At 54.8% G+C, this 27134-nt stretch overlaps 2 protein-coding genes across 2 annotated transcripts in view; one reads left to right on the forward strand and one right to left on the reverse strand.

Annotated features, from left to right (window-relative positions):
• Positions 1-5360: 5360 nt before the first annotated feature.
• Positions 5361-10315, reverse strand: LOC131917131 (uncharacterized). Its single transcript, XM_059270764.1, has 5 exons — positions 10118-10315; positions 9487-9637; positions 8486-8597; positions 7625-8101; positions 5361-5990 (listed from the first exon to the last, which is right to left on the reverse strand). Exons 1-5 carry the CDS (start codon positions 10313-10315, stop codon positions 5576-5578), a joined length of 1353 nt encoding a protein of 450 aa, XP_059126747.1. The 3' UTR covers positions 5361-5575.
• A 212-nt stretch (positions 10316-10527) lies between these two features.
• Bahcc1 (BAH domain and coiled-coil containing 1) overlaps positions 10528-27134 on the forward strand; it is a 58082-nt gene continuing 41475 nt past the window's right edge. Inside the window, exon 1 of the mRNA XM_059272271.1 lies at positions 10528-10705. Coding sequence (XP_059128254.1) covers positions 10528-10705 — 178 coding nt within the window. The remainder of the gene's footprint in view (positions 10706-27134) is intronic.

Here is a 27134-nt window from a genome sequence, read left to right on the forward strand (position 1 = left end):
CGGTCTGGTGACAGGACTGGGGGGTAAGGAGCCGGAACTGAGGTGGCAAGAGGGGCAGAACCGCAAACCCTGGACCCCGAGTTCAGCAAAGCTGCATCCAAGGAGTCCCCAGCACTGTGAGACCAGGCAGCAGAAATCTGGCTCCAGAGAATCACCCCAGACATAGTCTGCCGCGTGGCCTGTGTGAACATATTTGCACACACTGGAATCTGTAATCCTGCAGCCACTGCGCTTCCTTCAAAGCCAGGCCTGGCACAGCCAGCAGTGGAAGCAGGTGTCTCTGAGGGCTGGAAGCCAGCTTCACTTTGGGGGCACACCTGCAAGGAACGCAAAGACTGACCAGGCACTTGTCCCTAAGCAAGGATGCTGAAGTCACTTAGCCATCCTGACCTATTACTGAGAATCTCTCCGATTATCCGGGCTTTCCCTCCTGGGCTCCTATAATGGGCTCGGGGTGGTAGTGGTGGTTATTTCCTTACTGCCAAGACTGAGGGCTATCTGGGTCAGCCTAACAGGAAAATCAATCACTTCTTATTTAGCAGACCCCCAAAGCTATTCTCTCATGCCCCCAAAGCCTTCCCTGTTCCTCCAGAACCTTCTCAGGCTTAGCAGAAGCCACATCCAGCCTTGGATGAAGAGACCTATAATGGGGAGGCCCAGTGTTCAGGCCCAGGAAGCTGCCTCCTCAGCCCTGGGGTGTGGGGTGTCCTCCCACCTTCCTCCATCCCCTTTAGCACAAATATCACTCTATCACTAGTGAAAGGGCCAGGAGAAGCCTGGCATAGATACTTCTGCCCTTTATGAAAATTACTTTAATTTAACCCAGATGGGTCTCCTCACTGATAACCTCATGCAATGAGCCCTCTGAATTATGCTTTCCGTGTGAACACACTGGGTTATATTTAGCCACAAATTATGACTGTGTTTAACAAGCACCTTTCCTTTGCAGGGAGGGGGCTGGGCAGCCTCCTGACCTGGTTGGAGGAAATCAGCAACAACAGAATTTAAACCTCCCTGGGAGGAAGCTGCAGAGGCTGGAGAAGCTGTTTACCTGACTTCAAAGTGGTCTGGGGCTTTTCTCCTTGCCTTTTAAAACTTAGAAGCAGGTCTTAAGATCTGTCTATGGCCTTGAAGGGAAAACCTGCGCCTCCCACAGGGGTCCCTCCGGCTTGAGCCAGCTTCAATTTAGCAAAGTTCCTGACTTGGTCTGGAGCTGTGTCAGGGAAATGCCTCAGGGACGATGTTGGCTAGGGGCACAGCCAGGCCTCCAGAGGTGTGCAGAGAACAGGGGACACTCAGCACGATAGATCAGATCATATTGATAGGATAGGATCGTGCAATTCTTCCTTTTCTGCTTCTGTGTTTTGCCACTTCTCCAGTTGGGAGGGGACAGGAGCTGGGGGCTGGGATACCCCCAGAGAGCAAGGCAGCACCTCGTGCTCCCTCACCTCTTGTGCCCAGCTGAAAAAATGGGCTGTTTGAAGTACTGTTCTTTGGGGGCGAGAAGCCCGTTTATCTTGGGATGAGGGCATACCAACTCTCTTCCCCCCTTCCAGTCAAGTCTGTGCATAAACTGCATGCCTCAAAGACAGAAGAGCTAGCAAAGAATGCCCATGCTCCCAGGCACAGAGCACCAAGCAGTTACCTTCAGGTGACCCAGGTAACTGGGGACTTGGCCACACTCAGACCTTTCTCCAAAGTATTCCTTCTAGGACCTCGGGAGTACTTCTAGCAAGACCTTGCCATGGTAGAGATTTTCACTGATCCAGGACCTCCTCTTCCAATCAGGCCAGTACCTCCGGAGGCTTTTGAATTTGACCCCTTTTGAGAAGAAGGGTGCAATATCCCAATGTCTCCAGTTGTCCTTTCAAGCCCTGATTCTAGATCGAGGATGGAGTTTGACTGTCATCTCACTGAGGGAGAAACAGGTGCTGTGAACCACCCCCACCCCCAGTCCATCCTTCCCTAGCCTGGATCCAACCTGCATGCTATTGTACTGCCCAGGTGTAAAACCCAGCTCCAGTCTCCCTCTCCCTCTGGGCCCCCTGACCCTCCAGACCAAGCTCCAGCCTTAGGCCTCTGGACCTGTCCCTTTCACTTCTGTGGGAAGAATTAAGAGTCAATTTTTTTGTCGTCGAGAAATTGTTTCTAATTTGCCCTTTGACTAATGGCCCAGGGAACAATGGAGAGGCACCCAACACACAATTACCGGCAGTGCAGCGCTGCTGCTCCCTGGCCCAAGCACGCATTTATTTGGAGCAGCGACTAATTCACAATTTTATGTAACTCGAGATACACCCCCACCCCCTTGTATTAAAAAGTGATTATTTATTCAATGAGTTCACACAGTGGGCTCTGGGTCATTTGGGAGCTGGGAGGCCTAGGCCTGCTTCCAGTCGCCAGCCCTGTAGGGGCAGTGGGGAACGCTGGAGGCGGTACCAGGGTTTGTGGGTAATGGGGCTGCTCCACTACAGTCCAGTCCGCTGTAGTTGAGAGTGCTTGCACATGTGTGGTGTGTGTCAGGGTGCTGTGTGTGAGACTCAAACTGTCCTTCTGAATTACATGGATTTGTTTTTGTGTGTGCCTGCACGCTGCCGACCTGCCTGTACCCATGTCACAAGTGTGAGGTCAGCAAAAAATCCGCAAGAGTCAGCTCTCTCCTTCTACCATGGAAGTACCAGGAGATCCTAACTCAGGTGGTCAGGTTTGGCAAGTGTCGGCCTGCTGAACCACCTTGCCAGTTTGCTTTTTTGTATGCATAGAAATGTGGTTAGTGTGATGGGACTCACGTGTGTACCAGTGGTATATCTACACATAGATGATGTGAGCCCACAGAATGTGCATGTAGACTGAGCACACATCCAAAACTGCACAGGGGTCCATGGGTACACATGCTATTGCTTGAAGTGTAATGTCTGTGTGGCTGTGCTCTGGTGCCAGGGCACAGCTGGGTATGTAGGGCACCCCAGCCTAGAGGAGACCATGGAGGGTATCTGTCAGGCTGTGGAGGTGGCCCAGACATTCAGAGGCTATTGTGCCCTGGGCTAGCGATTGGGCATCTGTGGCTGCAGCGTTAATAACCTACAATGTTTTAAGACTTCAGGCGACTGCACAGATTTGGACACTCCAAAGCAGAGACCTCTGGCTTATAACCCTGTCTAGTCTCCTCTTTCTAACCCTCCCCCCCCCATTTCCCTCTAGAACAGATTTCTCAACTCGTAGGTCGCGACCCCTTTAGCAACCCTCTAACTCCAAAAATATTTACATTACGATTCATAACAGTAGCAAAATTACAGTCACGAAGTAGCAACGAAAATAATTTTATGGTTGGGGTCACATCATGAAGAACTGTATTAAAGGGTCACAGCATTAGGAAGGCTGAGAATGAACCACTGCTCTAGAAGTACCCCGTTCCTCACGCCATGTTCTTCTAAAATTAAAAACACTTGTTAGTTTCGGACAGCAGGAAGTCAAGTAGGAAACCAGGATGGTTTGCTCTGAGCAGATAGCGAGCCCAGCCAAACATGCCCGGGCCCGCCCGGGAGGCCGAGCCCTACGAGAGGAACACGGGAGCTTATTTTGGTCTTGTGGAACTGCCGGGGGCTGTGCGCCCGCGCTGGGCAGCTGCCAGCTGCTGGCGGCATCCAGAGGCATATCGGCAGCTATTTGCTGTAACAACTATTTTGAAACACTATTGAGAGGGGGAGGAAAAAAAGGCCACTAGACTTCAGTGAACGCTGGGGTTAGAAAGGACGCAGAGGTGGGAGCGAGACAGCAAGGAGCCGAGGCCTTTCACACCCGGGGAGCCTCTCAGGGAAGCGACACAGAAGGCGGGGGCGGGGGAGGGGTAAGAGGCAGCACGTGAGGCTGTTCGAAACAAATCCTCAAGCCTAACTTTTAGGGATCCGGAGATTAGGGATCCCCAAGATCCTAAACCGGCTTGCGGAGGAAAAGAAGCCTCACGTTCCCCGCCTAACAGGCCTTTCTGAACACGGCTGGATTACGGCCCTTCTGCCAGTCCCCACCCGCCGAGGAAGGGGGGTAGATGCGAGGCTCAGGGATCTTTCCGGCCGGGCCCAGGCGACCCCCGCTACCCACAGTGGGAGGGTGGGGTGCGGAGCGATCGAGGCGCGCCCCTCCCCCACCCCGGCCTTCCGGGTCCCCACGAGCTTGCAGCAGCTCAGAGGACCCAATGATTTTCCTTACACTTTTCTCTTTTTGAGGGTGGGGTGAGAGAGAATACTTTAAATGGGGATATAGTTAGATAGATCGGAAAAATAAGATCTGGTAAGGAAAATGAGGAACTCGGATTCCAAACCTCGCAGAAAACCTACGGCTTGTCAGGGATGCGCGCGCCGACCGTGAGCGGACAGGGGTGCCCGCAGCGGTTTCTCCCGAGCCGGGACGCTCCTCCTCTTGCGTGCGAAGCGGGAAACGGCTGCCCGCCGCCGGGCGGGACTGCAGCAACGAAGCTCCTCTCAAGCCTGGCAGGACCTGTGCTGGCGGTCGGGGCACCACCGCGCATCGCGGGCCGGCGTCCTCGCCCACCCCGCACAGGCTGGCCTGCTTGGATCGCCTAGCGAACAGCCGCGCGCTCATCCGATCTCCAGCAGCTGAGCCTCCCCGCAGCTCGCGCTCCCCGGCGCCGCGGCCACCGCGCTGGCGAGGACCCAGTCCCCGCTGACCGCTGGGGTCCCCAGCCCGCAGCCAGGCTCGCGTGCCCCGTCCAGCGGCCTGTCGCAGCGCGCCGAGACCCGGGCTTACCTGGAGCGGGCGCCGGCCGAGGCCCCGTTCCGAACGGGCGGGAAATCCCGGAGTCCCCGCCCGCCGCCCCCACCCCAGGTCAGCGCGGCCCGCGGGGGGCCAGGCCGGCCCGGCAGTGCGCCCGCTTCCCCTTTCTCTCCAGATGCCTTTGATCCCCGGGCTCTCCGCCGCACCTCGGCTCGGGAGCCGCCTGGGTCGGCCCGCGGGGATCCTGGAAACGGTCCTCGGTTTATCTCCTTTCATCAAGCGGCCTTGGGCAGCCTTGAAACCGCGGAGCCAGTAATTGCTTTTTTCAGGAGGCCCTGTGCGGACTGGATAACAGCCAATCAGCGCCTTGTTTACACTTGGTGATGGACAGCCCGCTGGCCGAGTGCCAACCAATCATGGCGGTTCCGCAGAAGCGAGGAAGGCGGGGAAAGAGTGCCGACCACAGACCTCAGGTTTAACTCCTTTGTGTCCGCGCCGGAAAGAGACAGGAGAAATCCAAAGGAGTCTGGCGGTGTTGTTTGGCATCTACTTAATATCCCCCCCCAACAAACGCGGAAAAAGAGGAGCAGGAATTATGTATTCATCGCCACTAAGACATCACCTCTGCTCCTTGAAAATAAATAACATTTGGGTAGGCAACCAAATTCTAACCGAAATATTTGCTTGCAGAATATTTTTAAAAGTGGTTTTGGTTCTGATTATGATAAAGAGAATTGTTTAAAGGCTGTTTTCCATTGTAGTGAGAAATTTTGTGAATATGTAAGGACAGGCGCTGAGAAATGCTAGGCACGGTTTTCACACCATGACAACCACCCTAAAATTATCAAGTGAGGATATTTTTAAAATCTAGGAGCTGATGAAAAAAGTAAATCCTTATCTTAGCAACAGAGCCTCGATTTTCATTTCGATTGTTGCTGCGCTGCGGAGCGTGGCAGAGGGAGATAAAATTGAGAGCGGACAGATAGATGGCTGGAGAAGAAAGGTCCATCTCCCTGCCTCTCAGGCAGAGGGAGGAAGGGCCAGGCAAGCATTCATGGAGTTTGTGTGGCCACTCCTCAGACCCAAGTGTATTCTCCGGCTCGGGTCCGAGTGGGTGGCGGCCTGGGAGTGGAGGTACAGCAAGACAATCCGGCCTCTGCGCTTGGAAGTTGGGCCTTCTTGCATCCAGGTCACCTGCCAGACAGACTCCAGGCGTGGACAGGGCTTCTGGTTTATGGCGTAAGGCTGTTCTTTTTATTCTGTGCAAAACAAATAAACAAAACCCCAAACGTTAGACCTGACAAATTAAGGAAAAACAAATTTCCGAATCTCCCCTGGACATGGACACGCGCTTTCAATCGCTCACTCGCCGGTGCTCCTCTCCCGCCCTGCGCCACCACATTCCCATTCAGCAGCAATGATCTGCGCAGAGGAGCTGCGCAGTCGCTGGGCTTGAATTAGGCGCCATCAGGCTTGGTAGTAGCCCTGCTGCTCCCTGATTGGCAGCTCCCTGGCCCGGCGCCAGCCTATTGGGAGGCCTGTTTACGCCGAATGAGTGGCACGAGCTCAGGGCCGTGGAGGGCCGCGCGGCCAATCAGCGCGCGGGCTGCTCCGGGTTGAGTGGCACGAGCTTATTAGTATGCAGGGCCCGTGGCTCGCCGCGCCGGGCTGCAGGTTTGAGAGCCGCTCTGGATGGGCTCGCTAGAGTCGTTGTGGAAGCCGTGCATTCACAGTGCAACAGTCAGCACATTGAAAATACCAATAGGAATACAAACCAAAGTCACATTTACTGATTTAATTGTATTGCATTCAATTGTATCCAGGAAACAGCCTCCAGTAAGTAACTGAAATTGCTTTCATTTTTTAAATTTTTTTTGTATTATTATTTTATTATTTTATTTTGGCTTTTGGGGATTTACATTTTTTAAGCAAAAGAAAGTCAGGTTTGTGGTGTTAAGAAATAATAGATCTTCCCTTTTAAAATCTGTTATGATGTTGAAAGGGTTTTTTTTATAAAAAAAAAAAACCGATGGACTATATATATGAGTACGATATTTTTTTTCTCTGAAAAATTTTATCGATCGGTTTAAAATTCCCCCCGTAATGCGTCCTTGCTTTGCTCTGAGCGCTTGTTGTCTCGATCGACACCCTACATTAAAAATAAATTATCGAGACAGGACAGAGACCGCCACGCTTCGTTCAGCAAGAGCCCCGCGGGTAGCCCCGAGTGGGCAGTCAGTGAGAGCCCAGCTCTGGAGGAACCATGAGCGAACCCCAATTATTTGCTCCCCCATCCTACTCCCCTCCCCCAGCAGTCTTGAATGGGCCCCGCCCGGTCGCTCCCCGGCGCAGGGAACGGTCGGTTCTCGGTGGCCACGGCCGCTGCTTTCTGGGCCTCAGTGAGGGGAGAGGGGATTGGAGGGGTACTGGCGGCTTTTCAGGTTTCGCTCCCCACAGACTTAATTCTTTTCGGAACATTTCTTTCTCTTTTTTTTTTTCTTCTGGAGGAGAGGGGGTGGAGGAGGGGGGCCGAACAGTGGGGCGTTTTCACGCGATGCGTTCTGGGCAGCACGCGGGATCAAGGCCACGACCCGAGTGGCGTGGTCCAGGGATGGGTCCATCTCCCAGAGCCGGGGTCTCGCACCACCGCGTTCTCGTTCTTCTCCGGGATGGGGGGGGCGGGTTTCGCAGGGAGCGGGTTGTGCAGCCACGCTGGAGCCACTCGCGTCCGGTGCGCTCCTGGCTGCGGCCTGGCCTGGCAGGCCCCTTTGAACCCACCCGCGCTGGAAACTCGGCTGGAGGGAGCCCACGGACCCCAGAGCTTGGCCTCCATGGGAGGACAAAGGCGTCTCAGACTCAGCTTTTAGATGCAAAATTTGAAAACAAAGCCAACCTCGAGAAGCCGAGGGTACTAGTGCTGGCCGAGCTTCTGAAGGAACTGCGGCTCTGGGGGTCACGCCCAGCATCCGGGGGAGGATTTTTGGGGTCCAGGTACTTTAGACCTGTTCTTATCGGTGACTCTCGGCCGCGCGGGGCTCTTTGCCACTTTCTGTTTCCTCCGGTGCAACCCTGTCCGGGGTCCATTGCGGTGTCCTGTCCGGAGATTGGGCGCGTGGAGGCCTCAGGGACTCGGGGACTGCTGCATCGCAGCTCCGGGCCTCGGCCCTCACTCGGTGGCTCCGGTGGCTGTTCCTCCTCGTTCCGTACTGAGCCGGCTTTCCCAGGCCCAGGGAGCCAGCAGACCAGGGCGGTGCGGCAGCTCTCCGGCAGGACGGAACACAAAGAAAAGTCCCCTCCAGTCCGGTCAGAAGCGCAGCCGCGGGTACTGGCGACATAATCCAGCCCTTGTTTGCGTAGAAAGTCTAGTGGGCTTGTGAGAAAGGCACAAACGAGCCAGCGATCGGCCCGCAGGGGGTGGAGAGTAAAGCTGCTCCGTGAGCTCAAAGCCCGCGTCCCGAGAATCGCGTGCAGCCCCCACTTTCGCTCCTACTTTGAAATGTCTTACTGGGGGTGGGGGCCCAGAACAAAAGCCCAGCGCACACGACTCCCCGGAGGCCGTCGCGAAGCCTTGTACCGCGCGCGCAGCCTCCGACCCCACTCCGGCCCTCGGCGCCTTTGAAGCGGCAGGTTCCTGACCTCCCTCCCCTTCCTTCTTTCCCTTTGTCCTCCTCAGCGCCCTCCGGGGTTCGAGAGGCGCCGGCCTGGGTAGGGGCGCGCAAGTTCCTCACCGGTCCTGGGCAGCCCCTCCCCTAACCCTGGCGCCGGCAGCGCCTGGGCCTTGCCTGCGCCTCCCGCGCCCTGGCGATCGCTGAGCAGGCCCGCGCGGTGGAGAGGCGAGTTATTTGTTGGACCCGGGGAGAGTGAAACTCCCCAGAGGGAAGAGAGCCTCAAACCCCTTTGTATGCAGTTTGAACACAAAGAGAAGTCTTTGTGTAGTCCCGTTTATTTACAATGCAAAATTCTCCGAATAAATATTAAAAAAAGCTTATCACCTGAGCAAATATGTATTCACTTAATACATTATGTTTTCGGTTATAGATTAAATCAGACACAAAATAGTGTGCAAATAAGACAGTGTAGAACCCAGAGCATAAAATATAGCAATTTAAATGGTATTTACGAAATAGAAAACATCTTAATCGCTTTGTTGTCACGGTGGGATGACTTAAAAAAAAGATTTTGATTTTCTGCAAAGTTCACAATTAAGAATACCTCCTTTCTATTGGAGCTGAGACCAAGCATTAAAACAATTCGTATTTCGGAAATAAGGAGAAAGTATTCGAAATGGAGGATGGCAGAGACTTTGGTCGCACGTGCATGGTGGTGTACAGTTTATATCGCGTGCTCGGTTGCTCCTCTCAGAGTTTGAAATTGTCTGCGATTTCACCCTGGAGTAGACATTTCACGATGGGAGGGGTAGAGGAAAAGGGAGAGGAGGGTCATTTTAAATCGGCCTTGCTAGCGGTAGGGATGGAAGATCGAGGACCAGGGTCTGCTGGGACCCAGACACAGGAGAAAGCTGCGCTGTGTTTGGTCTCTGCTCCCTCCCTGCAGGGTCGATCTGGGTGCCACGCGGAGACCAGCCTTGGTTAGGTGATCCGGGGCAGACGCTGAATGGAGAAACGTCGTGGCCGATTTGGGAGGCCGAGAGAAAACAATTTCTGACTCTGAGCCCCCTCCCCCAAAGCCCCCAATCCGCAGAGGAAGATCCTGGGCGAATTTGATTGGGGGGCGGGGTGATTGTTCCAGCCTCACTAGGAAGCTCCGGGCTCGGGGACAGCAGGCCAGGCACTGCGGCGTAGCGGCCCAGGTGATGCCGGTGGCGGTCGAGGGGCGCCCGGGGCTCCAGGACGCCAGTCTGGGGTTGTGGCACAATGCTTGAGGGTGGGGGCCGGTCCCGCTGGGGCTGAGTGGGGGACGACATTCAAAAGAATGGACTGAAAGACGCATGGGGGGATGGGAGAGAGGAGAAAAGGAAGGTTATTTAAAAAAAAAAAAAACTCTTGAGTTACAATCAATAAAATTACTCGCTTAATTAGCATGGTTATTCGGTTAAGCGGAATGCAGTAAAAGCTGGACCTCAGAAAGACGGGGGTGGGGGGGAGCGTGGACCCCGGGCTTTTTCCTCCGAGACACCTTTGGGCAGCGGGGGAGGGGAGAGGGTGTGTGTGAGTGTGTGTGTGCGCGCGCGTGCGAGTGTGCGTGATGGCTTCGCAGATTTGGGTTTTTATCACCCAGCGGAGCCAGCAGCCTCTTCGCAACGGCGCCTTCGCCGCAGGGACTCTCAGGGACCAGAAAGGGAAGCTGCGCGCGGCGCGGTTGGGTTGCTTCTGGCTCTTGCAGGCCAAGCGTGGCTCGGACGGTGCGTGTGTGCTCGCGGACTCGCGTGCAGGGCGGCTCCAGTGACCCGGCGCATAAGCGTGTGCAGTAGGGAGTCCTCGGAGCGCTCCCAGCCCCGCTGTCCGGTCTGGATGCCTCTCCGGTTGGCGCGCGAGGAGGGGGTTGGTAGCGGGAGGGGCGGGGACCCCCGGGCGAGAGGAACCCCCGAGTCACCGAATCTCTTCTGCTTGCCTCTGCAGACCATGGACCTGCACGGCGGCCGCCGGCTCGGAGCGCGGCCGCCCGCCGAGAAGCCCAGCCCGCCGGTGTGTTGACCGGCTCCGCTGTCTGTGCCGCCGGTGACCCCAGACGCCGCCTCCTGCGCGCCGCCCGCGCGCCGCCTGCACTCCGAGCCGCCCCCAGGCCCCGGCCGCGCTGCTTGCTGGAGGCGGCGGCGGGCCGGGGCCGGGGCCCGGTATGGATGGCCGAGACTTCGCGCCGCCGCCGCATCTGCTGTCGGAGCGCGGGAGCCTGGGCCACCGCAGCGCCGCAGCCGCCGCGCGCCTCGCCCCTGCCGGCCCCGCCGCGCAGCCGGCCGCGCATTTCCAGCCCGGAAAGTACTTCCCGTCGCCGCTGCCGATGGCGTCGCACACAGGTCAGTGCCCAGCCCGGGCAGTTGCGATGCAGAGGCCCCGCCGCAGCTGGCAACTGTGGCGAGTGCAAGGAGCGCCGGCCCCTTCGCTCCTCGGAGCCGTTCTTGGAGCTTTGGTTTCATTTCCCTGCGCAGCGCCGGGCGGGCCGTGCATTCTGCCAGCCCACGGGCTTGCGCCCGTTTCCAGCAGCCTTCCCCGACTACCCTGGGTCTTGCAGGGCAGCCCGAGAGCAGGCAGCAAACCGAGCCTTCTACTCCTAGCCACCCTCCCCCACCCCTTCCTGCAGAAGTAAATTCTTGCGGAAGCCTCTTTTCTGCATTCTGCATTCACCTCGTTAAGACGTTCTGCGTCTGAGACACCGTGGCGCTTTCTGCGGGGGACAGAACGTCCGAGTGGCTGGGGGAGGGGGCCAGAGCGCGCCCGGCCGGCCCGCGGATTAGAGTGGTGTGCGCCCCGGGAGCGCTAATGGGAACTGCTAGTGTAAGACGAGAAAATCCTGTTTCTATATAAAGCCTTGAAGTGTCAGGGCGAGAATGGGTTTGCAGGGGATGCATGCGCTTTAACAAGTGCCTCTGGTATCCTGCTAACGCCGGACTAAGCGTGGCCTGAGTGCAGACCGCGCATCCCGCACCGCGGAACTCAGAGGCGCCTGGCTCGGGATTTCGGTGCAGGCGAGTCCGCGCGCTTTGGCTTCAAGAAGAGAGACTTTGAGTTGTCCTGACTAGCCCCGGCACGTGCCCGCGTTGCAGTCCCTTGTGTTCCCCTCCCGGAGGGTCTGTTCTTGGTTGCGCCTACCCAGTCTCTTGGAGAGAAGCCGCAGCTTGCGGGGTAGTCACTGACCAGCGAGGGTGGAGCTGGGGGAGCCCGAGGAACTGCGCGTGGACCTGCTGGGTCACTCTCGCAGGTCGGCTTGCTTTTGTTTACAGTTTATTCTAAACATCAGAAATATTATTTGCTGCTTTTATTTTTCAGTTTGACAGTAACAGTTATTATTATTAGCTTGATGAACCATGAATACTAATAAAATTATATCTGCTTTAATGGGATAACAATTAGTGTGTGGATTAAAACGGATGGCAAGAACGGGGCTAGAAGGGAAAAATGTTGGAAGGGAAGGCAGTCAAAAAGAAAAAAATGCATTTCCTTAAAAAAAACTTGAAATTGCTTAATTGCTAAAGGGCCTCCAGCTTTTACAACACGAGGTTATTCTGAGTGAGCAGCCCTGGGCTAGAGAGGCCAGCCTCCTGCGGGGTCAGCTGCACACTGCCCGCTTGCCTTTCCAGCTGGAGCTGGGGAGGCTGTGCCTTCCTCTCTGTAGACGGCTTTTTTCCCCCTTCTTTTCTCTCCATTTTCCCCTCTTCTCGATTTATAACTGGAAAGAGAAAGAGAAGTACTTGGCTGAGCAATTGGTGGTTTTAAAATACCTTCCCCCATATCGTTGTGCTTATTGTCTATTCCCTCCGCTGCCCTGAGATGCTGCCCACTCGTCTCAGGGCCACTGGGGAGGGAGGGAGGGCTTTGACATGGTGGCTGCCGCAGGGACAAGTGTCCGTCTTCCCTTCCAGTCTCAGCTCCTGGCTGGGCAGGCTGAGTCTGCAGGGTTGAACCATGGAGAGGAAGCCTCTGCCCTGTTCCCCCTGTGTGCTGTGCCCTCCAGGCTGGTAGGTCACAGTGGTGCCCAGGCTGGCTGGGGCTGTGCCCCCCTGGGGCAGCCAGGCCAAGCCCAGTTTCCCATCAGTTCAGGCCATTGCTGCCTCCTGGCCTCAATGGCCGGTCCACAGCCCAGCCAGCTCTTGCTCAGCAGCCATTCCCTTCTTTTCACCCTTATTTCTAGATCTAGGTAATACCCAGTCAGGTGGGAATGTGGGGAAGTGGCCTGGACCTTTGTCTTGCTCATGCTAACTTGGACCACGTGGTTCTTGGACTACAGGCCACCGAGAGCTGTGAGAAACTGCACCAGGTCCTAGTCTGTGACCCCACACCCTTCCTGCTTCCTTATACACTGGGGGCCCTAGAGGGCTCCCTCTTTAGTGCTGGAGGGCCATGCGTCTTGTGCTTCTGAAGGCCCAGTTTCCATCCCCTTGGGGACCAGAGGAACCTATTGTGTTTGGAGATCCTGGACTTGGTTGTGATTCGAAGCCTGGCTGGGCTGTGTGGGGCTGAAAGCCTTTTGCAATTGCTAAGAGCCAGGATAGCCAGGATTTTGTATTCGTTTTTAGAATCTTGCTGCATGTATTTGTAAAAAAGGAGTTATCTTGAGATCCCTGTACTTTAGTGTGTGTCTTTGTAGGTCCTCATTTAGAAAGAAAAAGGTGGGGTGAAGTTAAGGAATTTGTCTTTGGATCTTGTGTGTGAATTTTGTGTGCAAATTTCCAAATGGCCACCGTCTTGTACTCTCTCCCTCTCTCTGTAGATGGCCTTGGCCCAAAGGCCAAGGCTGCAGTAGTCCAGCCTGCCCCTCCCTGCCCCAACTGCTGAGCTGAAAGCCAAATTGCTTAGGGAAGATTCTTCCCTGTGTCTGCGTAGGACGCAGACATCCAGGCTGCAGCCCCCGGCTCCCCAGAAACAGCTTCCTTGTGTGGCGTGCCCTCCCCACCTGCCTGGTCAGGCATACCGCTCAGACGAGGCTGAGGGTTCCCCCCACTGCCGCCCTATTTCATTCCCACCTGGTGCCTTCCTGGTGTCTGCTTGTGGGACCCTAAAGGGGGTGCTGGGTTCCCAGGTTTCTTCCATTGTTTTCCAAAAATGAAAGTGCCAGTAGCTTTATATTCGAGCTGTAGGGTTTATGGTAAAAGTGCTGTTCCCTTAACCTTGTCACTGAGAGGTGCAATTAAAATGTTTGGAACCATTATTTTTAGTGCAGTGTTAGATTTTGTCTTTAATACAGATGGTCCGGAGGCAAAGCTGTGAAATCTAGGGATGGGGGAACACACAAAAAAGGAAAATCAACATGAACTAACCTAGGTTTTCTCCGTCTTACTGCCTGGAGTTTCTTGGGGATCTCTCCTCTCCAGGGGAACGGGTTTAATCAGGAGGCAGCTGGCCCCAGGGGAGAAGCTTGGGAGCTGTGTGCTCGCCTGCCCCTCCCCCCTTCCGGCTGGGTCAGCTCCTGTCCTGTCCTCCTGGAGCCCCCTAAGGCTGGGGCTCCACCAAGGGGCCGGTTCACTTCTTGGTGTGAATCCTCTTTTTGGACTCTTCTCCACCCCTTTTGGCTTTGGGATGTGATTTAACTTGGCCAGTGCAGCCGTGTGTCTTGGCTGCAGCTTTTGGGGGGGGGGGGGTTCAGGCAGGCCCTTTCTGGAATAAGACTGCCAGTCTAGTTCCTGTTAAAGGTACTTTGGATGACCAGTCTTTAAAGTAAAATAATACAATAATCGACCACCCAAACCCCACCTAGCCCCATAGATTAAAACAATTTTTTTTCTTGTGTGAAAAGACACCATCGAAGGTGTTCCTCCTGTTATATGGGGTTTTCTTTTCTTTCTTTCTTTCTTTTTTTTTTTTTTTTGGTAAGAAAAATACATTTTCGTAAATACCTCATTAACTCCACTGCACGATAGAGTGTCTCTGCAGCAGTTACCAACATTAAGTAGGTGTGAAAAGAGTTACTTTCCGAGCTTCTACCCATCCTGCACCATAAGTGACAGAACTAGACATCAAAGCTGCCGCCGTGCCCAATGGAGCCGCGGGGATCCGGGAATCTGGCGGCTGCATAGACTGGGATGGCTGTGGCAGCCGCGCCCTCTCCACCAAAGCTGTTTTTGGAATGTGGGTTTTTTCTCTGTGGGGCCTGTGCTGCCTCCAAGTCTGATCATTCCTATAGGGAAACACCGAGTTCTCCATTGGAATATCCAGGTCACGTGAGCAATAAGGCAACTTGGTGGCCGAGGCAGGAGTGGCACAGTGCAGATAGCACATCTCCCCCGGAAAACGCCGCACCCCCAAACACTCCCCAGTTATTCTTAGAAATCTCCCTCAGCTCCCTGTGAGACAGGGTTCAACAGCCCGAACAGACAGGACAAAAACGCATAGGAGGTTGTTAGAGTAACATGGACGAAGCTAAAAATACCCCTCAGAAACACACATAAAAAAGCCAAATCCAACAACAGAACGAGCTAAAAATATTCCAGGCTTTGGCAAAGAGCACAGAGTTAAATAAATTATACAAGAGCCATTCATGGGAGCAAGTTGACTTTCTCTCTTACGGGAACTTGGTTCAAGCTAATAAAAATAATAATTTACTAGCCACTGAGCTTTGCGTGAGTTTAAATTTAATTGGTGGGGCTTCTGGCGTTTGTCACGTCTTGGCGATTAGTGGGCTTGCCCTGGCCTGGGGCACGGGGAGGGTGTGCTGAGGCCAGGGCCCCAGGCATCAGGGGCAGGGTCTCTGAGGAGCAGAGCCCAGTGCTAATACAGGAGGCCAGAGGCTGGAGGCTGCTCGGTGTTCTTCCAGGAAGACAGAAGGAACAAGCAAAGCTTGGCTATTTTAATTTGATAAATGATTGTACACCTCTAAGAGTGTGTTTTAACAATCAAGATACACTCCGGCAAGTTGATAGGATGTTCGCTGTCAACTTACATATGTCATCAGAGCAGGCTGTGAACATAAATAATGTGGGAGCTTCAGGATGCTCACAGGCTCTCGGAGGGGAGGCAGCAGGTCGCACCCCAACCCCTCAAGCTCCCGCCCCGTGTCTGGAGGCCCTAGCGAGAGGAGGAAAGGGATGTGGGGAATGAACACTACTTTCCACTTGTGAGATTCAGTTGGGACCCTCTTCTCTGAGGAGGTCCCCACCACCACCACCACCAAAATAAAGGGGCCAGGACTTCTTGTTCAGAAAAAAAATGTGGAGTTAGGCACAGATTTTAAGTGAATCTGTTTCCCTGGCATTTTAAACTTCCACTCTAAAGTTAGTGTCAGGGTGGCAGCCTTGGCTCTCTTTTCTTCCCTAACTACCCCAAGCCCCCATCCTGCTGACCCTCCTAAACCGCCCCCCCCAAGGACTACATTTCCCAGAATGCCTTGGTTTAGCTCCCAACTCTGAGCCTGGGATCCTTCGGGTTCCTACACTGGTAATACCCAAGCACAGATGATAAAGTTCAAGCAGCACCACTGGGAATCACAACTTTCCGCAGCGGAAGGGAGCAATGGTGGTCACCCCAGTGCCTGCTCGCCTGTCTTCCTCTGGGGCCCCTGGAGTCCTGATATCTTCCTCTTCACCGTAAACATCTGAATATAAATCCCCACAGTGGGATATGCTGCCCTATCCCCTAGAGCCTGTGCAGCTGCCTCGATTGTAGAGATCAAAGTCCCAAGGGTGTTCTTCCCTACCTCCTCACCACTGCCCCAGCTCAGCCTGTGTTAGCCTATGTCCTCCTTCAGAATCACATCGGAGGGGCCTGGTGGCCCTGCCCAGGGCCTGGCATGGCTGGGAGGTCTCTGCCTAGGGAGTCCTTGAGGAAATGCCTTTCTGCACTATGGACCAGAATGATTCTGGAGGTTTCCCAAGAGAAACCCAGACACAGCTGCCTCAGGCCCTTGGCAGGCAGGCCCCTGGATCTGGGTCCAGAGGTTCTGAAGTCCCTGCTACTGCAGGGGAGGTGGCCTGCCCAGGAGGCCTCCAGGTTGGGTGTGTATATCTCTGTAGTCTGCAGACAAGCTGTGAACTGGCTTCAGAATTCAAAGCACGTGCCTTGCCTCTTTGGCAAATTAGGTGACTTGCTCTGTCCCATGTCCAACCCCTTTGCCTGCCAGGGAACGTCTCCCCTGGGGTTCCTGGTCCCCATTAACCTCTGGGACCTCATTCCCCTCCCCAACAGACATGGTGTAACAAGCAAAAAACAGAATCACAAGCACTGTGCAACGCCTAGAAAATCACCTCACAGCCCTGCCGTGCTGGGAAGGAGCAAGGCCTCGAAGGGCCTCCGGCATGGGACGGCACTCCGCTTTGGCTCCGATGCTTTGCCCGCTGACGTTTTTATGGGATAATATACCGTTTAGATCACGCAGGCCTATTTGTCAGTGGGCTGCCCCTGTTTGTCGTAATATATAATATCACTGCCTCCTGTGGCCCTGGGAGCAGCTGCCGCCACGGCGTGGGGTGTGGGCTCAGGGAGGTGTTGGTGGGTGCTGAACGGGGGGGGGGGGGGGGGCCAGGCCCTGGGTACAAGATCAGCTCTGGGTTCACAGAAGACCTGGTGGAGGGGTGTCTAATGTCCAAGCTTAGAGTCATCAAGCTGGTGTTTGTAGGTGGCGGCTGCAGCTGTCTCCATGATTAGGTTCCAGATTCCGAGGGCCAGGAAGCATCACTTTCATTCTGACCTGGGGGAGTGAACAGGTGGGTCGGCTCCTGTCTCCTTTCCTCTGCCCCCATCCCCAACAAAGAGTCTAGTGTCTGGATGGAAAGGCTCTTCAGCTGGCTTCGGCACTGCTCCTTCTGGATTATTGGTAGGCTAACCACTGTGTGCCTGGAACTGGAAAGGCAGGCAAAGCAGCCCACTCCTCCTACCTCGGGGTGGGGACTTGGTTTTCAGGGGAAGGTTTTAGAAATGAGGGAGGGCAATGGTGTGGAGGATGGGTATGCCTCCCCTAAAGGCTTCTAAACAGCAGGTGGGGGGGGGTCTGCAAAGGCAAAGGATAGCATGAGGGGGGGATGTGCTTTCTGGGGTGCCCTGTGCAAAGGGAAGAGTCAGCTTTACTAAGTAAGAAATGAACCAGGTGGCTACCATCATCATGTAGGAGCTGGGCTGGGCTGCATTTTTTCCCTCACCTGTTGATGCTTTTGTGGTAGAACAGGGGCTTGCTTTCCCTGTCTTCTGCAGAAGGGTTCAGAGGAGGAGCTGTGGACACCCATTCCTAGATCCAGGCTGGGTCCCTCAGGGCCAGCAGGTTGGGAGAGGGGCAGAGCAGGGTGAGGAGGAATGCATGGCGGGAGGGGGTGAGCTGATGTGAACACTGCGGATACCACGGTGGAAACCTAAAGAGTCTAAACTTGGGGGAAGGACACTGTGGGGAAGGAGCTACCCTATAGGGTAGGTGCTCCTTTAGGCCTGGCAAGTGCGTCCTCTTCCTGATGTAGCTCCCCAGCTGCCTCCACTGCCCTTTGTGGGTGACGCACACGTACACCCACCATGTATACTTGTGTCGGTTCACACCTGCTCACTGTTTTAACACTTGGGGGCAGGTCTCCCAATATGTATGTATTCATACTCACATTTGTGCTGGTCCCCAGTGGCCTTCAGAGAGTCACATTCCAGTGGCCATGGCAGAGGCAGTCATCTGGTGACAATGTGTCCTCTTCCTCCAGAGCTTGCGTGTCACCTGCTCCATCCTTTGATCTCTGCCACCTACCGAGGGAGCAGAGCTCTAGGCACCATGACCGTCTGTGGCACCACCCAAGGCCTCTTCTAAGTGTGCAAGTGCTATGAGCCCCCTCCTACCCTATGCTGGGGAACCCTCTGTGGGCTCCCCCTGAACTTGGCCTTGCCCTCATAACTCTTTTCACAAAGGTGTTCCCATGTTGAGTGAGCCTGTTCCCCTGTGTCAAATTCCTGGTCAGTTCCCCAGCTTGGCGCTCTGCCAACCCCATGTTTGAAGTGCCACCCAGGCTTAGCTCTGCTGTCCCTCTCTCAGACGATGCCTCTACCCAAACATACACGTCTCAGCAAAACCCTCCAACAAACCCTGCCCTGCCTCTTGCCCCTCCAGGCCCTGATTTCTCTTCCATGTTAGCGCTCATTGTCTCTGCTCTTGGTACAGGAAGGGCTCACGCTCAGCCCGTCCTGTCTCACCCCTCTCTCTGCAGACCCCTCTGTCCCTAGCTGGTGAGCTGACCCCTAGAGTATTGGCCCTCGGGCCCTGCCAGTTCTGTATAGGGGTAGCTGCTCTGACCAGCAGCATTACTGTACACTACTGTATCACCCCACGCCACCAAGTCACCTTGTGGGAAACTTGCCTGGAAATCAGTCCCCTTTTTGAGATTTTTTACAACCCTTTGGGTATCCTAAAAATAAACTTTTAATTTTCTTTAAAGTAATACTAGAATTAAAACTAAATTAAATTGCAATATATCTTAAGCCAACCCTGAAAAAGCCTTTATCATTTCTGAACATAGATAAAGTTAAGAAAAAAAAACTGTACACAGTACCATATTTGTGCGTTATAGCACATTGCAGATTTGTGGTAAATAACAGAAACCCAGAATGACCAAATCCAGAGGGCCCTTCAATAGGAGATAGCAGAGAACACTCCTTCAGATAGAGACTAGGAAAGGCAGGGCCACAGGATGGCAGGGGCCCAAGGACCCTCCCTAGCCAGGGGAGGACACTGGATGGTTTTACACCTGAATCTGTACTCCTTTCTTCTGCAGAAGCAGGTCTGACCCCTGTGCTGGCCACTGCAGTGCCTCCCTTTGCCTTCTTGGAGGTTTCCTGTGTGCTCCCTGCTTGCTGTGAACGCGTCTCTGTATATTCATTAGCTCTTGCAGGATAGTTAACAAATAGCATCAAATTATCCTCAAAGTCAGCAGCTTAAACCAGCAAATGTTTATTATTTTGGATTCTGTGGGTCAGGAATCTGGGGCATGGGGTGGATTGAACTGCAGCCATCTCACCAGATCTTGTCCTGGGGCCATCAGGCGTCGTTAGCCTGGCAACAGCTTTACTCAGCAAATGAGAGGCGAGGGCGAGTGGGACGGAACCCACGGTTTCTACACACTCCCTTGGAGGAGATGGCCCCTGGTTTTCATGGCATTCTAGTCACAGTCAACCTGAGGTCCCAACCACTTGTGTATATGTTAGAAGGGGATACGAAAGGATATGTGCCAGAACACTGCAGGCTACCCTGGTACTCAGGGCCATAACAGGCCCCCTGCACCCCTGCCCTCCCTGGTCTCTGGATACTGGCTAGGCAGAGACCTCTTATTAGGGGTTTATTCCTTCAAATTCAAGCCTCGTTCTCAGTGGTGTCTTTCTGCCCCTCAGCCTTGTTCCTGTCTGTGTCTAGCTCAGCCCCTAGGTATCTCAAGGCTGACCCCATGCATCCCTTGCCCCACATCTCTGTCACAGCTTCTCTTTCAGATCCCTCCATCATTGCTGTAGACTCCATTGTGAGCTGCACCCACTCTGCAGAGCCCCTGGAAATGTGTGAACTTTTCCCAGTCAGAACATTGCTGTCTACCACAGGCCCAGCAGCCTGAGCTCTGAGGGAAGCCTGCTCTCCAGCTGTGCTGCTACCTAGGGGTTCGTGTGGATTTGTATGAGAAAGAGGCCGAGGCTACAGGTCAAGATACTGGGGCTGCTCATGGCTTCTATTGCAGGAACCACCCATGCCTGCTGGACTAGGGTGAGGGTAGATGACCCTGGAGCCACACAGGCTCTCAAAAACTAATGAATGAGCTGGGGTAGAATTTCTTTCTCTGTGTGGTACACAGGTCTCATTCTGTAGCCTGGATAGCAGCAGTTTGTGTCCTCGGATCTGGACTGTTTCCTCCAGTCTTCCCTTTGCCAGCTGTTGCCCAAGTGGGGTCAGTATGCCTGGGACCACCTCGGTGCTTCCACAGCCAACCTTGAGCTCATCCAGGATCCAGGGAAGGCCCTAAGTAGACCGCACCCTACCCTTGGCCCTCACCTCCCTATAGTAGGCAGCTGGCCCTGGGTCTGGTGTTAGAATGTGTCAGTCGTGGCCAAGCTAGTCCTCCAAAGCTGTTGGGGACACCTCCAAGAACTGTATTTTCCTCTGGTCAGCCCCAACACCAGGCCCCAGTCAAGGATCATCTGTGGTCTTCAAACTAAGTAGACAAGGTAAAAATGAGTTGGTGCCTTACTACCCCTGCCCTGAGATCAGGACCCGCCCTGAGAGTGGGGGCATCAGTGAGGTCATCTCCTTGTTCTCCCACCACGTATGCGCCAAGGAGGGAACTCCTCTTGCTGTGACCCCTGACACCATGACTTGTGCCCTGTGGCCCAGACTGCTGTGATGAGTTAAGGGTGGGACCTGGCTTCTGGAGATGGACGTGTAGGTAAACTACCAGCCTTTCTACTGGATCTTCTCTTTACGAGGTCCGTAGAGTCCCCCTTAGGCTGGCCCCCTCAGATAGCTGGCTCCATTCTGAGCGACTCTGTACAGTGGGTATGACTTTTCCTGCCCCAGAAATGCCCTCACTCAGCTCACCAGAATCCTAAGAAGTCACCATATTTCTGCCTTGGGGTTGAAGTTTGCTTTCCACTCATAGTGCCCTTAGAGACTAAAGCCTTGTCTCCTTTCCACGCGGAAGGGATCAGGAACAGACGGTCTGCCACAGCAGCACTGCTCAGAAAGCATCCTGCACCAGAGAGCAAGACACCTGAGCAAGAGCCCTTTTCCTGAGGCAGGAAAGATTGAAACAGGGGCATCCTGAGTCCTGTGGTCCTTAGTCACCGTGTGGCCTTGAACTTTCTGATCTCTGTTTCCACATGGAAGCTAGTACTGGATACCCTGTGCCTCTGAAAGGGGGTGTGGACTTGCAGGCCAGATACAGTGTCCTCAGGGGCTGAGTAGCTCCCACCTCTGCAGCCCGGCAAAGTGATGCAATCTTACTGAGGAATGGATCCCCAGACCCCTCTGTCCCACTCCGAGCCTGTCGAGTCCCACAGAGCCTGTCAGCACTTGCTGTACGCCCAGGTCTCTCTCCTGTGCATGCCTGCTGCTCCCTGCCTTCTGGACTCCCCATCCTTCCCTTTTCCACCCTGTCAGGTGTGGAAGTACCTAAGCCTGGGAGGTCTTCCTGGGAACCGGGACCTGCCCCTAGGCGAGAGCACTGGGTTGAGTTGGACAGTCGCTTCCCTGTTTTCCCTTGCCCAAAACTTACTGTTCTCCAGAGCACAAGGCCGCTGTGTTGCATGCTTCTTTCCTAGGCCTTCCCTCTTCCTTTCTTAGTCCAAGGCTTGAGATCCTTTGCCCCAGGTTAGCCTAGATGTGATGCCTGGCCCAAGGCCAAGTGCCACAAGAGACAGATGCCACCTCAGTCCCTGGGACATGCAGCAGAAGGGAAGGGGAGTGGTGAGGAATTCCAGGGAGGAGCCTTCATTGAGAAGTGGTCAGTCAGGGATCTTCAGTGGAAGCCTTGAAGAATGGAGGTGGGGGGCAGGTATTAGTTTCCCTTGAAAGAGAACACAGTGTAAGTCTCAGAGTGGCTGGAGTCCATCATATCTGAGACAGTTGTCTGGGAATTGACACAACTCTGGCTCTGACATCAGGGACCCAGAATGCCCATGGCCCTGCAGCATCCCTGCAGAATAGTGTCCCTCGGGCCTCCAGGCCCTGGATGCCTTCCTTCCCAGATATCAGGACAGTTGGTTCCTATGGCCAGCTGGAATTCTAGCCCAGTGTGGCAGCTGACCCAAGGCCAGAGGCGATGGCCACCATGTATACGTCCGTTCCTGCTGCTACACTACCTGCTTAAGCTCTTCGATACAGGCCAGTGTCTGCCCTGCCTAGGTGTGAGGTACCAGAGGTGCCCCGTGGGCCTGAGTCTTGCTAGGTGTTCCTGGATGGGTCCTCAGGTCCTCCATGGGGAGCCAGCCCAAGCTCTCAGCCTTATGGCTTGCCCCAGGGCACCGTGGGAAGCTGTATGGAGGATGTGACTGGCCCTTCCTCACTTCTAGCAGATGTGGTACTTTCCTCTTCTCAGACCACCAGTGTCAGCCAGGCAAAGGAATCCTGGAACTAATTTATGCATGAAAGGGGCTTAGGAGTCAGTCTGTCCGGTTGTAAGTGCCCTATGAAGCAAGGAGGCCACAACATGAATTTCTGCTGCTCCAGGGCCAAGCCCGGGTAGATATCTAATGGAGGTAGCCTCTGGGTGTGGGGAGGGTTGGCAGGAGAAGTGCTGGGAAATACAGGCAGAAACTGGCGCTGGCACCGGGCACATTCAGTGACCCTTTGTCCCTGCAGTGCTGTGGGTCTGGGGTGTGGCTGTGCACAGAGCCATCACACTCTGGCTGTGGGCTGCATTGCTAGGCCGCAAGGACCGAGGGAGGGCTCACACCTCTAGGCAGCGGGACTAGGAGATCTGTGAGCGTGAACGAAGCCATGAGAGTGAGGTCACATGGAAGGGTGGGGAGCTGTCTCGAAGCAGCTATAACCTACACCTTCCCCCACACCTAACTTCTCAGGCCACCCTGTCCTTGGAATATCTACTCTATGCAGCCCACATCATCACTGTGTGTCCTGGATCGACATGGGGTTACATACAGCGTCATAGGCACTGGCCCACTTGTCAGGAGGGGGAAATCCAGCCAGCCTGGTGCAGTTATTCAACTAGAAAGCATTAGAGTTTCCCATCCTGCTGATAGCATGACCAGGTGAGGGTCTGTGTCCCTGGTCAGGCGTCATTTGTCTTCTCCCTGACCATGGGTCATCGTCCTTATGGGTTACGGGCATGGGTGAGAGGCTAGGTACAGGAGAACATGTTGGATGTCCACAGCTGGATCAGAGCTCCAGTCTTGTTCATGGGGCCACTGCTTCTCCTGAGAAGAGACCCAAGCATGCGTGTGCATTTGTAGGTCCATGAGAGTATATGTATGAATATGTTTGTGTGAGTGCACACTGAACACGGGTGCATATGTGTGCATAGCTTTCTATGTGAGCGTGCATGGGTGTGAGGCCCCAATAACTGACTACACTGGGGTGGCCTTCCTTTATGTGGCTAGCTTATTTCAAGGCAGTGGGAAGGGAAGTGCCCGCTTTGGTAGTGGAAGCTCTCCAAGCTGGGGGGTGTGGCTCCAAAGAGCAGTGCTGAGCAGTCCTGGTCACCTCACACCCATGCTGCCCATCCACCACCCTTAGGGGAGTCCTGGGCAATTGGGAGAGGTCCTGGATACCCAGCTGCCCAGGGAGGGAGGCACAAGGGAAGGTGTGAAGGACTACAAGAGAGGGTATGTGCTGCTTGCCCCTCCTGCAGCTCCAGCCCCTGCCTGCCTGTCCTGGGACACTGAATCACTCTGGGAAGAAGTCCAGCCCGCCTGCCCCCCCCCCCGCAGTGGGGAGCCTTGGCCACCCCGCCTCCTGTCCTAGCCAAAGGGCTAAATTTACTCTTTTAATAAGAACCAGACTTATATCCGATTTTCCTTTTCTTTTATTAGTTCTGGGCTGTCGGTCGGGCCTGTCTCTTGTCATCATTGCCTGCCGGCCTTTTCCATGGTAGCCCGTTGGAGTGGCTCAGCAACCACAGAGCTTTCCTATTATGGCCTGAGAGTGGCTTCCTTTGGGACTTCCGGAAGGTTCTCTTGGACGGACTGAGGGGCTTCCCGGGTGAGGTGATCATTCCCAGGCCACCCCCATGTCCCCAGGATGGGCCAAGCCCAACGCCCACTGCTCAGCATTCTTGGCCTCCCGTTCAGCCCCCGCCCCAGGCTGTGGTTCCAGGACCTTCCACTCTGCCTCCCTCCTCTCTTTCCTCGTTTCCCACTCTGGGCCTGTCTTAGCCTCTCCCCCTCCAGCCACCTTCGTGACGCTGGTCCATGGCTTTGTGGTGTTGGGCGCCCCGTGAAGACCGGGTGCCCTCAGACACTACCAGGGCTTTGAAGGCAGAAAGGGAAGTTCAGAGAAGCCTGATGATGCTGAGCCGCAGGCCAACACCTGCTGGCAGTGGGCCTGAAGCTTTAGGGGACTTTTGTCCCTGCTAGCAAGCTAGCCCGTGAAGAGGTGTCTGAGATTGAAATCTGAGGAAAGCTGGATCTTGCTTCTGCAGGAGCTGTGGGGAGACAACCCTGGCCGTGTGGCCTGCCTTCCAGAACTCTCCTGATTCCTGAACCACTTTCAGGCCTGGGGTTTTCCTACCTCAGGAGGGGCCTCTGGAAGGCTATGCTGAGTCTGAGGTCTTGGAGCTGCAGCCTAGGGCTGAACTGAGCCTCTGGTTCCCTTTCTCCTACAGGTCGCTTGGATGTGCCCCTACACCAGGGGAGGCAGTGGGCAGACTTACTGGAGTCCACCCAGGCCAGTCAGTACGGGTCTGGTAAAGACCCAGTACGTGGGAAATAGCTTTTTGGAGAATGTGCTCAGTCTGTGTGCCCTCTTGCCCTGGAATGGAGTTTGTAAAGGCTGTATGCAGCCATAGGTGCATACTCTCAGCCACACACACACACACACACACACACACACACACACACACACACAGTCATAGGCATACACTTAGAAATGTGCACACACCAGGAGACAACAGCCTTCGAGGACTTGTCTCAGGTCCCATCCCACCTCTACCATGTGTGTAGCTCACACTCCCCACATCATCAGGTACTGGGGCAACTAGTTGACTCCAGCAGATGGGAATGCCACGGGTCTCTGTGTGCCCACAGACCAGTGCACACCGGAGGGTAGACTCTAAACCCTGTAGCTTCCAGTCACCTGGTTTGGGGAGGAGTCTCAGAACTGCTTCTCCACCAGGGCCTGGCATCCCCATTCTTAACCCCTTCTCCACTGGGCAGTAGAGGGATTGATAGATATCATCCAGCTACTAGGCAGGCTAGACTGGAGCCTTTTCTTCTGATCTTCTGTCTTTGCGGAAAGCCCTGTGTGGAAGTTCTGTTCTCCCTAGGGTTCCTGGAATGAGAGGAATGTGGGGTGGGGCAGAAGGGCTGTCTCTTCCTCCACTACTCCCTCTGGGACAGGCTCAGTGTGAGAGGAGAGCTTTGCCTGCCCTCTTCCCCATTAACTGCCAGGGGATGCTCATCTTTCCGGTCTCTGCCACTCCTGGTGTCTCCTGGGGACACCAAAGACTAGTTGGTGGGCTAGATGTCACTGATGCCTGGTTAGCCCTACAGGGTACCAGGAAGGCTGAACCAGAAGCTGATGCTGAAGGTAGAGGGGAGTGTGAATGGGTGTGAGTAGGAGGGTGGGAGCTTGGCACAGGCAGTGGGTGCAGCCGCCAGACACAGCCAAGGAGGCCCATGCCAGCAGCCAGTCAGCTGGGCTTCCGGAAGCAACAGGAGCGAGGAGAGCCTGGGAAGGGACTTGCTTCTCTGGAGCTGCCGCCATCTCAGTGAGCTGTGGTTTTATTTTTTTACAACCCATTTCACAGTTTCCAGAAGAGGAGGATGCTGTCTCAGTGACTTGCTTTAACTCAAAACAAACACTTGTTCTTGTTCCCTGAGGCTCTGCTTCCCCCTATCCCACTGGTTCTCCATGGTGTCAGAATGCCAAGATGGGACAGTCTGGCCAGAGAGCCGGGTGCACCGACTAGCTAGCACCTGGCCATTCAGCCACTCAGGAATGGGCACTGGTGGGCCAGATCCTTGAGGATCTTTGACACAGTGTGAGGCAGCCAGTCAGACCCAGAAGGCTTTGTTCTCCAAGGCTTCAGCTGACATCCTTTCCAGGCTACATCGTGGCTCCTAGGCACTCTCAGGCTGCTCCATGACATCAGGTCCGTGGACTGTCGTGGCCACAGTGGACAAGTGGGCCCAGTGCACACATCAGTGAGAGGGAAGAGGGCTGCCTCTCCTTCCTCCTCTGCCAAGAGTTGTGTCTAGTCACGTAGGCCACATTTGCCTCCCAGGCAGTGCCCTTTGTTGCTACCCCTATGGACCACACAGTGGTCTCAGTGGGCAGAGATCTCCAGGTATTCTGGTTTCATTCTGTTGCTGTGATTAAACAGTCTGGCCCAAAACAACCTCACCATTTGGCTTATTTGGCTTACACTTCCAGGTCACGTTCCATCTTTGAGGGAAGTCGAACTAGGAGCTCAAGCAGGAGCTTGATGAAGAAACCGTGGAAGGAGGCTGCTTGCTAGTCCATTCTCTGACTTTCTTACTGGCTCACAGTTAGCTAGATACACACACGCGCGCACGCGCACACACACACACACACACACACACACACACACACACACACAGGCCAACCTGATCTCTCAGGACCAGGTTGTCCAGGACTGCAGCCTCTACGACCCCAAGTGCCCGGTTGAAGGGGTTGTTCTCCCTGTGCTGCTGTTGATGGTCAGTCCTCCAAGGAGCCCTGACAAGCCCAGGGACTCCCATTCTCTTTCATTCATCACACAGGTATACCATCTTCCCAGAAAGGGGTCTGAAAGCTGTGCTGTGCGAAGGGACTTCCTAGCAGACCGTTCTCCGCTCTGCCCAGCAGTTTCCCCAGCCTTCCTGCTCTTGGTAGCCCTGGAGTAGCCATGATCCAGCTGTGGCCTGTGGTCCCATGCAGGTCACTAGCCTTGGCATGGGGACAGACTAGCCTCCCGCGGACAGGGCTGTGCCTTCGGTGTTGTCTGAGGTGCATCAGGTCGGTCCTCCGGCGTGCTGGCTTCCAGAATGTTTTTCTCAGCCAGCCAGGCATTCAAAGCCAGGCCTTCATGGTGTCCTGGGCAGAGCTGAGGTATCCCTGGAGCTGGGACCACAACCTGCCTCATGTCCAGAGCTGCAAGCCAGTAGAGTGGCTGGTAGCGT

The sequence above is a fragment of the Peromyscus eremicus genome, chromosome 8a, assembly GCF_949786415.1.
Source record: "Peromyscus eremicus chromosome 8a, PerEre_H2_v1, whole genome shotgun sequence".
Classification (NCBI taxonomy): Eukaryota; Metazoa; Chordata; class Mammalia; order Rodentia; family Cricetidae; genus Peromyscus; species Peromyscus eremicus.